The 14,126-nt window shown below is 39.9% G+C and overlaps 1 protein-coding gene across 2 annotated transcripts in view; it reads right to left on the bottom strand.

Annotated features, from left to right (window-relative positions):
- nphp4 (nephronophthisis 4) overlaps positions 1 to 14,126 on the bottom strand; it is a 208,992-nt gene that overhangs the window by 141,400 nt on the left and 53,466 nt on the right. For both annotated transcript variants that reach the window (XM_053625420.1, XM_053625421.1), the window contains exon 6: positions 12,274 to 12,410. In XM_053625420.1, coding sequence (XP_053481395.1) covers positions 12,274 to 12,410 — 137 coding nt within the window. The remainder of the gene's footprint in view (positions 1 to 12,273; positions 12,411 to 14,126) is intronic.

Raw genomic sequence — 14,126 nt, 5'->3', positions numbered from 1 at the left:
ACCCCTTTCCAACAGTGGCTATATGATTTTGAGATCCATCGTTGCACACTGAGGACAACTGAGGGACTCGTACACAACTATTACCAAAGGTGCAGATTTACACTGATGCTCAAGAAGGCAACACACCCAGGGGGGTGTAAACTTTTGAACAGAATGATCTTTGAAAATTGTTATTTTGTCTTCTGGGAAAAAAGTAAATATATTATGTAGCTTGTAACTGTATGTAACAGGCATTTTTTAAATAAAGCTTGCCAGAAAGGTTTATTGGATATCTAGTCGGGACTAGAGGCATGCATCGAGACCGGGGACCCATGGGACGCAATTAAAAGTTATCTAAGCAGGATATTTTTAGTTTCATGCCAGTAAGTGGTCAAACATGAAGCTTGCAGGACAAGGAAAGACCAAGTTCATTAAGGTGAATCTGAGCAGTGCATTTAAAGTGATGCATTTACACTGTTCTTTCATTCATCTTTAGTAACTGACTGGTCAGGACGGGTTTAAATTAGGCTGGTTTTATATTGGGGCTCCCAAGGGGCGCAACAGAAAAGCATTCGCCCGATCATCCAGATAGTGTGAGCTCGAATCCCGACTATGCCACAGTTAGCAAAATTGTCAATGCTGTCTGGGTGGGAGGGGTGGCATACTTTCTCTCCCTCATCAATCACAGCAACACTAGCCAATCACGGGCGTCTTTTCTTCCAAGAGTGTTATACCAGTCCCTGATCAGCTGGTTTCACATTCCTTGCCCTCCCTGGTTGGTAGCTGTCATATGATAGGTGGGTGGGAATTGGACAAGACTACTGGTAAATTAGTGAGAAAATTGGGGGTGGATTTTTTTTTTTGTGGGCAGGTAGAAACATATTTAGTCTATTAAAAAAATACATATATACATAGTGGCCACACCCCCTTCATGTTTAAATCCAAATACAGATAATGGCATTGTGTTACACTCAGTGTATACATTCACACCAGTTTATTTTTTCTTATATTTTCTTGTTAACTATTTTTTGTAGACTTCACAGGTTTAACAGGATGTCACAGCTGTGCATTTAGCAGCCAAGGTGTTAGTAAATCTAAACAATCCGATAAGCAGCATAACTTCGCAAAATGGCTTTCGGGCATCTTTATATGATACTTTGGTCATATTGTTCGTACCTAAACACCGATGTGAGTCAGTCACAGAAAAGACAGGGAGTTAGAGAGCTAGAGAGAGATATAGAGAGGGGAAAAATAGAAAGGAAGTTTGATGTCAGTAGCTTAACCTGGCACATCTGTTACATCTTTTTATTTCTGTTCCTTTCGTCTCAGCTGCTGTTCTCTGCTTCTCTCTCATGCGTGCTCTCTTTGTGCTGTCACGATTTTTGTTTCCTGCCCCAAAAATATGAATATTTTACAGCTAAGAAGCTTAAAGGGAACAATGAAATGGCCTGCAGTTAAATTATACCCTATTTTCATAGCCACAGAGCAGAGAGAGTGGGAGTATGAGAGCAATACAGAGAAAGAGAGAGACAGAGAGAGAGAGAGAGAGAGAGAGAGCGAGAGAGAGAGACAGAGAGAGAGAGAGAGAGAGAGAGAGAGAGAGAGAGAGCGAGAGAGAGAGACAGTTAGAGAGAGCGAGAGAGAGAGAGAGAAAGAGAGACAGACAGACAGTTAGAGAGAGAGAGAGAGACAGACGGGGGGGGGGGGGGGGGCATGAATGGAATCAAATTTAACAATATTAGGAAAGAGAGCAGAAAAGTAGTCTTGACTGAATACAGAGTCGTGATGACGCTCATCCTCCCTTTGTGGTTTCAGCCTCTCCACTGTGAAATGTCTCATCCCGAAGGGTTACACGTCATTTAGCCCAGCTGCTGTAGCAAAGGTCGTCTGACTAGACAGCCACCAGCCCACTGCTTGAGCCACAGTTCAGACATTACATGAAGATGAAAAGTAGACAAGTGCCCTCACATAACAATGGCAAAAGAGAAAGCATTCAGGAAGGAGCCCAAAGAGTTCATTTTATCAAATAAGTGTAATGGTGTTCGGTCATGGAGAATGTGTCAAGATACTTCAGACCCCACATGAACACTCTCCGTAAAAAAAAGGTCCCAAACTGTGGGTTTTTAATTTTTTATTTCCTTCTGTTACTGGGGTGGTACCATTAAGGGAACATCTTATGTTATGGGAACATCTACTTTGTATAACTGAATCTTGTCATAAGAAACCTGTTTAAATTAGGCTTAAGCATAAGTTTTGATGAGAAATGTAATATTTTTTATGTAAACCATACGTAATTTTTTTTTCTTAAATCTAACCGACACATTCTATTCGACAACGCTTAACGTGCTCTGCTGCTTGTTGAAAACGGTTCTGAGAGAGTTTCACAGATCCGCAGGCCAACCACAAGCAGATCATGCCCAAGAAACAGCACCGTTTGGTCGGTAAAAGAATGTATGCTGTATACAGTATATGTCCTGGCAGAACTATTGTATCTACTAGCAAGCCGTGTTTATACAAATGAAACATGACTGCCCCCTACTGGTCTCGTCTTTCTTGCGCATGATTCCCCAAGAAATCGCAGGATCCTTTATCCTTTGACGCGCATTTTCGATGGCCACATCTGTACCTTTACTATCCTTTATTTGGGAAGGTGCATGTGCAGTCTTAGAAAAAAATTCAAATCTTAAAGGTTCTTCAGCCTTTAAAGTCCATGTCAACTCATTTTTGTAACACATTTTTTAATAAGTTAGCTACAGCTTAAAGAATTTACAACAGATTGCAAACGAAAGAAGAAGAAGGATTTTTTTTTTTTTTACAGATTTCTTGAAAATTGGTATTTCTATATCTGTTAATGATGACTTCCCCAACCACTAAGATGACTTCATTCCTGCTTGCACGTTTTCTTTGCACCTCAGAAAATCTGTGTCTAGTTAGAATTTGTACCATTTTATACACACTAATTTAGTTCAACAGTTTGTGTGGCAATGCTGAATAATTTCCTAGTGTTTGTTAGTTTCTTTTTTAATGAGAACGAGAATTAGCAGAGTCAAGAGGTACTGTGATCTGTAAAAATGTATGTAAGAAAAACTCTTTACTTAAAATTTTGCACTGAAAAGCCAAGGCACTGTTGTTTGCATCATGCTTACAAATGTTCTAGTACTAAAAAAGTACCGTCATTCATTATGCACACCCACAGAGTTCTGATCAGATAGAAAAGTCCTGTTAGTAGCTGTTAGTCATAATTAAGTTGGAGATATATAGTTATTAAATCTCTTACTGGTATAAAAGTCTTTAATGAGGTGCTTTTTTTGTTTCTAACATTTGAAATCATACTACCAGGGGCTTGAAAGGTTCTGTGTACTGTCATTATCCAATGAACTCTTAAAAGCCTTTTATTTTTCCACCCAAGAATGTAGTGTATCTTTAAAGCTTTACTATTAAAACTAATTCAAGCTATACCAGTGATACTTAAGGTTCAGTTATGTAATTTAAATCAATTTTAAAGGTATTTAATATTCATGTTTCTAGGTGAAAGTTACATACATATAAATGTACCCTTGAGGATACCACCCCAATACAAGGTACTGTATAGTTTAGTTTAGAACATGTTCCCATTAAAAGTGAAAATTGTTGCCTTAGTCCAAAACAGCTTTGATGTCAAGGAAAATGGGTCTTTCACGACATTACTGGGGTTTGTCATTTCTCAGCGAAATGTATCCCGTGTGTTTTTACAGGGCCAGGAAGTGCATGAGAGAAAATCCTCTTCTCAGTGCCATTGCTTTGAACCCTAACCTGCTTTGATGCTTTAGTTCTCCACTACTGTGAATGAAGTTAAAGATGAATAATAAAGCAAATGGCACTGCAGAATGAATGAAACTGTGCATTGATTATCACTGATCTGAAGCAGTTTTCACCCTTGCGCGCCTGAAAATATAGAAATGTCGGCAAGAAAGAACTGAATGCGATCTCTTATTTAAAGGTTAGACCGAGTGACACACTGTCAGCTTTGCTTTTAATCCAGAGGCGATGGCTTCATTACAACCCGTGGCAGCAATTGCTCATTCATAAGCTCTAGACTCGGATCACAAAGCTAAAAAGGTGGCACAACCTTGCAATTCTAATTTCCGAGGACATACTGAGCTATAGCTATAACACCAGAGCACTAACCAGCCCTACCACTGACCATGACTCGTCGTCATCCGTTCAATAGGCGATTACATTACAATACTACAGTATTGAACTTCAGATAGATTGTATTCATGGACTAGGGAAGGCAGAAGATGAAGAAAGGCTTGGGTCACTTCCATAAACTCTGATGCCAAAGAGTTCCTTTGCCAGTACGTCTATGATTATTAAAAAAAATATATCTTAAATAGGCCCGCCTGAAGCACTTAGGAAGAAAGTAATACAATAATGAATTGAATAAAACATAAATCAATGTTCAAAAGCACTCACCTCATTGCAATTTCAAATGGAAATGATGGTCCGAAAAAGGTAATGGATCTGATGAAATTTAAATCTAACGTTAGTATTATGTATTATGAATTGTCTGTATTATATATTATGTATTGTCTGTATGTCTGTTACCTTTTGCAGCAAAACTAGTTTCCCCTAAGGGGGACAAAAAAAACTAAACAACAAACAACAACAAGTATTAGAAGTTAATACTGAATGGTTGCTGCAAAACATGCTTGCATAATTAGGAAGGATCAGAATAAGGACTTGATATGAAGACTTGATAAGAACATGGTCCATGTTGTGTCTAATGGTGAAGATAGTTATCTACTTGTATGTTGTATGTAAAATTGAATGCTAACATTGCTGTTTGCAGTATGGTGGTATGCGTGCATGCCAGTGCTCTCTGGTTTCGGCATTGTACTACTATTGGCTGAAGTGTTTCAGTTGGCCAAGAGATTGGGCTGAATTTTGATCCATTCAGCAAATGATCTGATCACAAGCAGAGATGGATGGCCCTTCACACCTCTATTTATTGCCTTGACTGACTACTTGTAATCAGATTTCCAGAACAATGCATTCCACAGGTTCCCAACTGCCGTCCTGGAGTACCATATTTTAGTCGTCGATGTAAATGCATAGCTCAGTTTAAATCTGTGCTGAAATTCAACAAGGCATATATAGCTTGTTTGTTAAAAAAGATTGCTCGTGTTGGTTTCTGGCACGTCTTCCATTCTTTCTTGCAACTAGATTCTGCCCACGTACTTTACCTGCTCCTGCTTCCACAGTGCAAAACTGTTCAAAAGTGGAGTGCTCACATGCCTTTATGGATTTTCTTGTTTTCTGTACTTTGGTCTCTTCCATTAGTTCCTGGAGTTCCTCAAATGGCTACCTTAAGAAGTCTAATTCCCTCCAGCCAATCAGAACCCAGAACTTCAGCTGGGTGTGGGAGACCCTGACCTTAAAATACCAATAGCAGACCTAAAATGTGTGAATTTCACAGTATGAATACACTACTCTCATTAATAGTACAAAGAGATCTCGTACACAATTAAAACTGTAGGCCATTGGACATGGTTTAAACTATTTGAGATGTAGGGACAATGCCACTTTGTCCTTACCAGTTTCTGTGCCTTGTGGTGCATATTGTTGATTTTTTTTTTTTAGGGGGTAACACCCTCAGAGGAAAGCACTAACTGCCCTCTTCCATATCCATGAGCTCTCAGACACAATTGGCTAGCGTTTCTGGGTTACACTCAGATTTGAACTTGTGATCTCATAATGATGGGGTGAACGCTTTACCGTTGCACCACTCAGTATTTAGGTCATTTCTACCTAAAGACATAGTAAAGGGCAGTGATTACGTGAATCAATTTAAAACTTTCAATCGCGATTTGCTAATGTTGGAAGTCATTTTTCGAAACACGTGCAAAATACTTTCACTGATGAGCAGGTATTATATTTGCAGGAGCCCATTTCAGCAAGTTGAAAACAAAACGATACCATTTAAGCCTTAATAACCAGATAGGTTATCGAGATTACGTCTTAAAGTAAGGAATCCGAATTTTTTTCTCAAAATGACTCACTGCATTAGAAATGCACCGAACGTTCGCACTTCACACTTCTATCACTTCTGCCCACCTTTATTTTACATTCACATCACATTTCTCACCACATATAATGATTTCAGTTCTGTTTTACTTGTCCAGGAGTCTTCTTGAGATTTGAGCTAGCTGTGACTATGAAGAACAATTACCACATGCATATTATATATATATATACATATATATATATATATATATATATATATATATATATATATATATATATATATATATATATATCATTTGCCTAATGTGTTCTACCTAACTTTCCATGCGACATCACTCATGCAGTTATTTTTGTAAATCTCCCACAACATGCCCACTAAGTGCACACAATTATTCCAAAGCAGACACAAATTAGGTCTCAGTGTGCTAAAAGTGACATGGTGTGTTAGAAGTTAGAAGTAAATTATTTCCACAGAAGCCAGAAAACAAGATAAAATAAAGCAGGGTGCTAGGTGGAATGTTACAGCTCAAAGGAGCTGTAGGGGCTGAGAGAGACAGCAGAAAGACAATTTGAATGAGCAAACAAAGTGATTGGTATTTTAGAGCACATCCTAGTTCTTTCCAAGAGAGTATTAATTGGCTACCCACTCTAATTAGGATGAAAGTCTTCAAAGTGTTTCCTCCGTTTTCTACAGCCTCTGGCAGACAGGGATGCTCTAGTTTTTATAATGAGGACGAGCATGAATGGGAGACAAGGAAGAGACGATCAATCTACCAAAAAAAAAAAAAAAGAAAAAAAAAGGCATGAGAAAGAAGCATTGTGAAGCAGTGCGTTTCATGGAATCCGGATCTATTCATTTTTATTCAATAAAGAAAATAACTTGCCTTGACTCTTTCCACTACGCCTTCTCAGAAGTCAAAAACCCGGCTATTGTTTTTGGAATGCAAGTGTGTGTGTGAGCACGTTGTGAGAAGATGCTCGGCTAGATGAAGAGACAATGCATCAGGAGTCACCCCCTTGAAAAGGTCACCCTCCCACATGAGGGCCAATTAGAGACTCCCGTCAACCGCAATCACAGCTGAATTACCGCCTCCAAAAGGTGGCGGCGCGGAGGTCACGTCAGGCAAGAAGCGAAAGACAAGCGCCAGGGAAGATTGATTATCAATCTCTCCTTCTCGATCTCACTCCCTTTGTCTGCCTCTGTATCTCTCATTAGGATTTTACAGAGACCAGAGGCACCTGTAGGGCTCTGAGTGTCATTCACAGATCTCACATACTCTAAGAGGCTCATGTGGCTACTTGATGATGTAGATTTATTGAGCCATTAGGCTATTATGCAATCATTAAGCTGGCGGAGGGACAAAAATAAAAACAACAAACTTCAGATCTCTAGATCTGAACATTCTCAAAAGAGGCTAGCTGCAGGAATGATACATTAGCATTAAATCCTTGTTGAATTCTCGATTCTGATTGGTCAAAACGTGTTCCTAAAACAGGCTTGTAGTAATGTGCTCTTTATTAATATGCTGTTGTTTCTATAGTAACAACTAACTCCGAAACCAATCCTAATAATAAACATATTAAAGCACATTATTTAACAAAGCTGTATAAAAATGTATAATAGTTGCTATGGTGAATTTTTCTCTGTAAGGAGATGTTTATTTAACACTTTATTTATTTATCACATTTAACATTTATTTGTGGTGGTGGTTAATGTTGTGGTGGTGGTTGCTGTCGTGGTGGTGATGGTGGTTACTGTTGTGGTGGTTACTGTTGTGGTGGTGATGGTTGTGACTGTTGTGGTGGTTACTGTTGTGGTGGTGGTGGTGGTTGCTGTTGTTGTGATGCTGGTGGTCACTGTTGTTGTGGTGCTGGTGGTTGCTGTTGTGGTGGTTGCTGTTGCTATTGTTGTGGTGGTTGCTGTTGTTGTGATGGTTACTGTGGTGGTGGTGGTTGTGGTTCTTCTTTTCTATTTCTTCTTCTTCATCGTTTCCACCCACTTTCTGAATGATGAATGCTCATGTGTGAGATGGTGATCGAGAAAGATGCTAATGGAATATTGATACTCAAAGATTAGAAATGTCCAAACTACAACAGACAAATGAATTTTCTGCAGTTGGTGTTGATGGCCTTTCTCCAGGCCTGAGTTAATTACTTGATTAGAAGGGGGGGGGAACCCCACATCACAGCATCCAAAGTAGCCATCAAAAACACATCTGAACCACATTTTCTGGACCATGATGTCCTACTGAGAAATTCTATAAAACACATATGACTGGAAATTGCTCAAAAACTACTGATGTGTAGATTTGGTCCCCTGCTACCACTTGCAGCAGGTTGTTTCCCATCATGCATTAGCAATGTGCTGTGAGAACAGGCTTATCTGCTAACAGGTTTAGTGCTGGTCTGATAGTGATGATGTGGACAGACTGTGGACACGGGGGAGATGGAAAGAACAGCACAATTAAACTGGTGTGGAATAGAACACCAGCATGCATGTGCACACACACACACACACACACACACACACACACACACACACACACACACACACACACACACACAACAGCTGGTGAAACTCACTTTAACACTGCTAATCACAGTGATGTTCATGGGGCTTTACCCACTGGGATTATGTGCATGCTTGTGTGCATGCAGAGACAAGTGTGATCGAGAGAAAATAAAAAAGAAAGACAGAGAGAGTGAGGGTGAGAGAGAGAGAGAGAGAAAATGATAGAGAGAGGGACATCTATAATACTTCTATATTATATTCTTTTCATTACATATGCATCCATCCCATTTTCCCCAATTTTGATAGAGACACACAAAAACAGAGATACCAACACTTTTATTATCTGCTGATATCTGATCCTGACATCCTCTTAGTTACCAAGGCAACTCTCTGAACTCTCTCTGCGTTCACCCTCATCATCGGAATAACTGAGCTTGAATCTCAACTATGCCACAGTCATCCGTGGCCGGGAGTCCACGAGAGCGAAACTGGCTGTGCTGTCTGGGTGGGAGGAGAGTTATTCTCTCAACTGCCAAGTGACACTAACCAGTCGTGGGCGTCTGTGAGCTCATGTACTGTATGCGGAAGAGGGCGGATAGCACTTTCCTCTGAGTGTGTGATGTTGCATGAGCAGCAGTTCAAAAAGGTGTGGGGGCTGGCTTCACATGTCTTGGAGGTAGCACATGTTAGATTTCATTCTTCTTGGTTGGTAGCTGTCGCATGATAGGATGGAGATAATGGTTAGGAACTGGCAAATTGTGGTTTAAATTGGAGTTTAAAAATGGCTTGAATATGTCTCATCTGATCTGATCATCCACAATAAAAATTTGATCCCTGTTTCTGCATAACGTCCATCCATCCATCCATTTTCTGTATTGCTTATTTTACACAGGGTCATAGGGGAGCCTGGAGCCCATCCCAGGGAACTCACAAGGCGGGGGACTCCCTGGACATGGTGGCAACCCATCGCAGGGCACAATCGCACACACATTCACACAGCATGGACAATCTGAAAATGCCAATCAGCCTACAATGCATGTCCAGAGGAAACCCCCCCCAAAGCAGAAGAAACTCCGTGTACAAAGGGCAGAGGAGGGATTTGAACCCCCAACACCAGAGGTGCGAGCCAAACTTGCTAATAACTAAGGCACCGTGACCCCTCTGCATAATGGGTATTATTATTATTATTATCAACATTATTATTATTAGCACATCATGAGTGAAACTACAAATCACTCTATAAATCCTTTTGCTTAACGGTATGGCACGCCTTCCTGTGATTGCTTAGTCAACAATTGTAGCGCATCCGTGAACGTGCGGCTCACCGGGTCTAGGTGCTTGGCCCCTGCAAATGTTGCTTGCGGCTTTGATGATGATGATTATGATGATGATGATGATGATGATGCAATATTTAGTTAAGTACCAATCTAATACTGAGTATTGTATCAGGGCAGATTCAGGTCTGTAACTCTATCATCAGATCAAATTTCACATATTTTCTTATCTAATCCTCTGATGTTAATACCGTCAAAGCCTGTAATGTTGACTGACACATGGATCATGCACATGAACACCGGACATAAATTATCAAGAAGACCACAGCCAACATACCTGTGTCAGAATTAACTGAGTACGGGATGGTACTCATTTTCAATTCCATTTACAATACTCAGATATTATTGATTGGTAGTGAATCGAAAAAGGAATGCTGCATGTAACGTAGTGGTATGAACAGTCTAACTTAAACTGAGACAGTGCATCTCTGTATGTGTGTGCGTGTGTGTGTGTGTGTGTGTGTGTGTGTGTGAGAGAGAGAGAAAGAGAGGGAGAGAGAGAGAGAGAGAGAGAGAGAGTTAAATGAAAAGCACTACACATAGGTACACACCTTCTGATGTGCAAGCTAGCTGATGCAGACACACCCACATGCACATGAGAGTGAGAGAAGGAATGAGAGCTTTATCGTGACAGTGATATCGATTCTCACTTTCATCCATCCGTCCTCTTTCCCGCCCTCTCTCTCTCTCCCCGTCTCAAATGAGTGAATAAGTGCAAGCGTGTAAATGCATCAGCGCTCGGTGCAGCTCCTCTCACCTCCCGAACGACAGAACGAACAAATGTGCCTCTGTAATTACTCTTTATGAGAACTTTGTGACGACGGGGCCCAGTGCAGAGTGAGTAATGATAATGCTGCGTTGTATTCAATATAAGACATACAGACTGTTCCCCACGTGGGTGTGATAATGACAGCACTAACACTGAGTGAGAAAGCAGTGAACAATGAGACAGCAACATACATACACACAAACACACACACACACACACACACACACACACACACACAGCAATGACGGCTTGGCTGGTTTAGCCCACGTTAGATCATTACATCTGTCCAGAGAATTTGTGAGTGGATGGTGATTATGAGAACCGAGTTAGAGAAGTGTGTGAAATATGAGTAAGGCATGCTCATGCTCACCAAATCTCATAAATCAAAAATGTATTGTTACTAATAACTGAAAACGATAACGTATAACCGAGGCAATATCATGCTCATCGTTACAAGAGGACGACGAAGGCATATTAGGAACATCCATGGATCAAAATGAATCCTGAATCATGAAAGGGTCGCAACAATTTCACATGAATCTCAACCGGAAGTAAACTTATAGAACTAAAGTTACGATTCCGATATCCAAAAGCAATTATTAATTAAATTTTCATTTCATTTAATATGTAGTAACTAAAATATATAAATAATAATTAAAAAAAAAAAACAACATAAATAATTACGTACACTGACCAGCATTATCGTTCCACTGATCACTGTTTGTTTGTATACTAGTGCTTACATCATCAACAATTAATCCATTTGTAATCTCTACAGTTTGATAGTTTTGTTAAAAGATTAATGTCACTTTGTATAACCTTTTAAAAAAAATAATAAATAATAATAAAAAAAAAATAACATGGTGCTTTTCCTTGACATTGCCGCGTCAAGTCAAAGAGACGTAAGTAAAGCTTGTAAGCCTGATACCAATGCTTCTTACATTTTTACACACGCACAGTATAGGGAAGTGAGCGATTTCACACGTATCTGATGTGTGGACGAGCAATTTTTGGAAAACGTTCGAAAATGCCAGTGTAGACGGAGAGCGTTTTAAAACTATCCGGATCTATCTGGATTAACGTGGACGTAGCCTCAGACCACCATACATATTAGTAACGTTCCTGAATCAAATATGTATCAAATTGTCACAGAAAATGGCAACATGACACTCCTGGGTCAATGAGTTATCATTCACCATCCAATATCTGGTAAATATCTGCTTCTACTAATTAACAGTATAGAAAATACAGTATAAATTGTGTATAGAAAGAGATGGTCTAATTCAGGGCTTGGGAAATCAAAAATCTATTAGCTAGCCCATCAAGCAAGTAAAAGCTCCAGTGTGCTGCCCAGTCTCATGTTTTGGTTGCCCTAACCGACTAGGCTAAAAGGTAAAGTAGTAGCTAAAGTAATGTAATACCATATAACAAGCAAGTTAAATGCACCTATGACTCAGTATCTGTATGATTATCATTGTAGAACAACGATTTACATAGTAGCACATCGTGTTTGCATCCTCAACACAAATTCTATTGTTTTACTAGCAGATCATTTCTATTGGTTTCCAGAAATAAAATCATCTTCATTTCTTTTGTAGCATGCAAAGTGACCCATATGAGCAGATAAAATACCCTTGGAGTGCATTATGAGATTATGGTGATGGGTGTGTTACCGTGTTGTTGCGCTCATTGTTCAGCCTCTCGAGCAAGTCTGCCTCGAAGGCCTGTATGGAGGGAGCGAGGCACACACACACCCTCTCCAGTGCACATGAGAATGCCGGCAACAGCCGAGGTCTCTGCAGAGCATCTGCTGGATACGCACAAACAAACCAAAAAAAAGAAGAGTTTCAATAAAAGGGGAATTGATGGAACTTTGGTATGTTTGGCAGGTGCGAAACACAACAATCGCACATGGGTGTGGAGACAGTCTGAATAAAAGGGTCTTTTCAATAGTAGTGAAAAGGCAATTCCACTCTGAATCAGCCCAGTAAAACCAGCCAAACAGTGCATGTCTTTGGGGTTTTTGTAGATTTTGTAGACGCTGTAAACCAAAGGACAGAGCTGTAATACTGCAGAAATTGCACATGTTCTGGATATTGGACCAATATATACAAAAACAGGAATAAATAAACAAACAAACAAACAAACAAACAAACAAACAAATAAATAAAACACAGGATGCAGTACATCCATCCATCTTCCATACCGATTATCTTACACAGGGTCATGGGGGAGCCTGAAGCCTATCCCAGGGAACTCGGGGCACAAGGCAGGGGACACCCTGGATGGGGTGCCAACCAATCGTAGGGCACAATCGCGCACACATTCACACACTACGGACAATTGGGAAATGCCAATCAGCCTACAATACATGTCTTTGGACTGAGGGAGGAAACCGGAGTACCCGGAGGAAACCTCCAAAGCACAGGAAGAACATGCAAACTCTGCACACACAGGGTGTAGGCGGAATTTGAACCCCCAACCCTGGAGGTGCAAGGCACTCCTGATTAGTAGTTAATGTGCTTTGCCATTAATCAGACCAGAGAGGGTAAATAAATGATATATAAATAATTATTTAAATTCAAAATTACGTATGGTGTGAAACTAAACCAAACCAAATAGCAAATGAACCCAAAATACTAAAACCAAAAATGCGCTCCCCAAAGCATCACACATTTCTGGTTTTTAGTTTTGAGTATAATCATGATTTTTCTATTTTGGCTGGAAACAAAATTGTAAAAAAAAAAAATAATAATAATAATAATAATCTTGAAACAGGAAAAAGTACATTATGTAATCACGAGGTCAAGTGAGCCACCAACAGTTTAATCAGAACAGCACCACTGCTAGTGGAGAGAGTTTCACAGGAAATTTAAATGTATAGGTTTTCCTAATAGCTGGTTGTTTATCAGGCTTTTAACTAGCCTGAATGAACAATCTACCATCTCCTAATGATTGTTTTCATTAGTAAGGTAGGGTATTCATTCACGGTAGGTGAAAGCCAGTGTCTGCTTTTTGGACGGTTGCACATTAAGACTCTACACTGTCAGCTATTCAGCTTAGCAGCACAGAATTTACTCAAGTCCTAGACCTATAATGTCTGTCTTGCTACTAATCTGAACATCTTCTCATCAAGCCCAATCTGCCCATCTAAAATGTATATACAGTTCCTTTACAATGAGACAGCTGCTCTTCTTTTAGACCACTTAAACGAGTGATTTGATTAGCGGGGCAGATATGCTGTTAACCGGCACCCGAGAACACTGGGGCTCTTAGCATTTCGCAGTTTAATCAGACATGAAAATGAATGAGTCAAACTTCATTGTTCAGGATGAGGTAAGAAATATTAGGGTAGTTTCTGAGAGAGGACTTCTTATTAGAATTCATTTTAACAAGACTGGGTCATCAAGAAAATGTAAAAGGGGTAGCACATAGTCACTAAGAAATGAGTGCCCTTACACCATAACAGCCTACTGCTCAGCGATCTAATAGATGGCTTGCTAATTGTCTATGTAGCAGTTTGTAA

The sequence above is a fragment of the Ictalurus furcatus genome, chromosome 5 (assembly GCF_023375685.1).
Source record: "Ictalurus furcatus strain D&B chromosome 5, Billie_1.0, whole genome shotgun sequence".
Lineage (NCBI taxonomy): Eukaryota > Metazoa > Chordata > Actinopteri > Siluriformes > Ictaluridae > Ictalurus > Ictalurus furcatus.
This window is presented reverse-complemented; position numbering and strand designations above follow the sequence as displayed.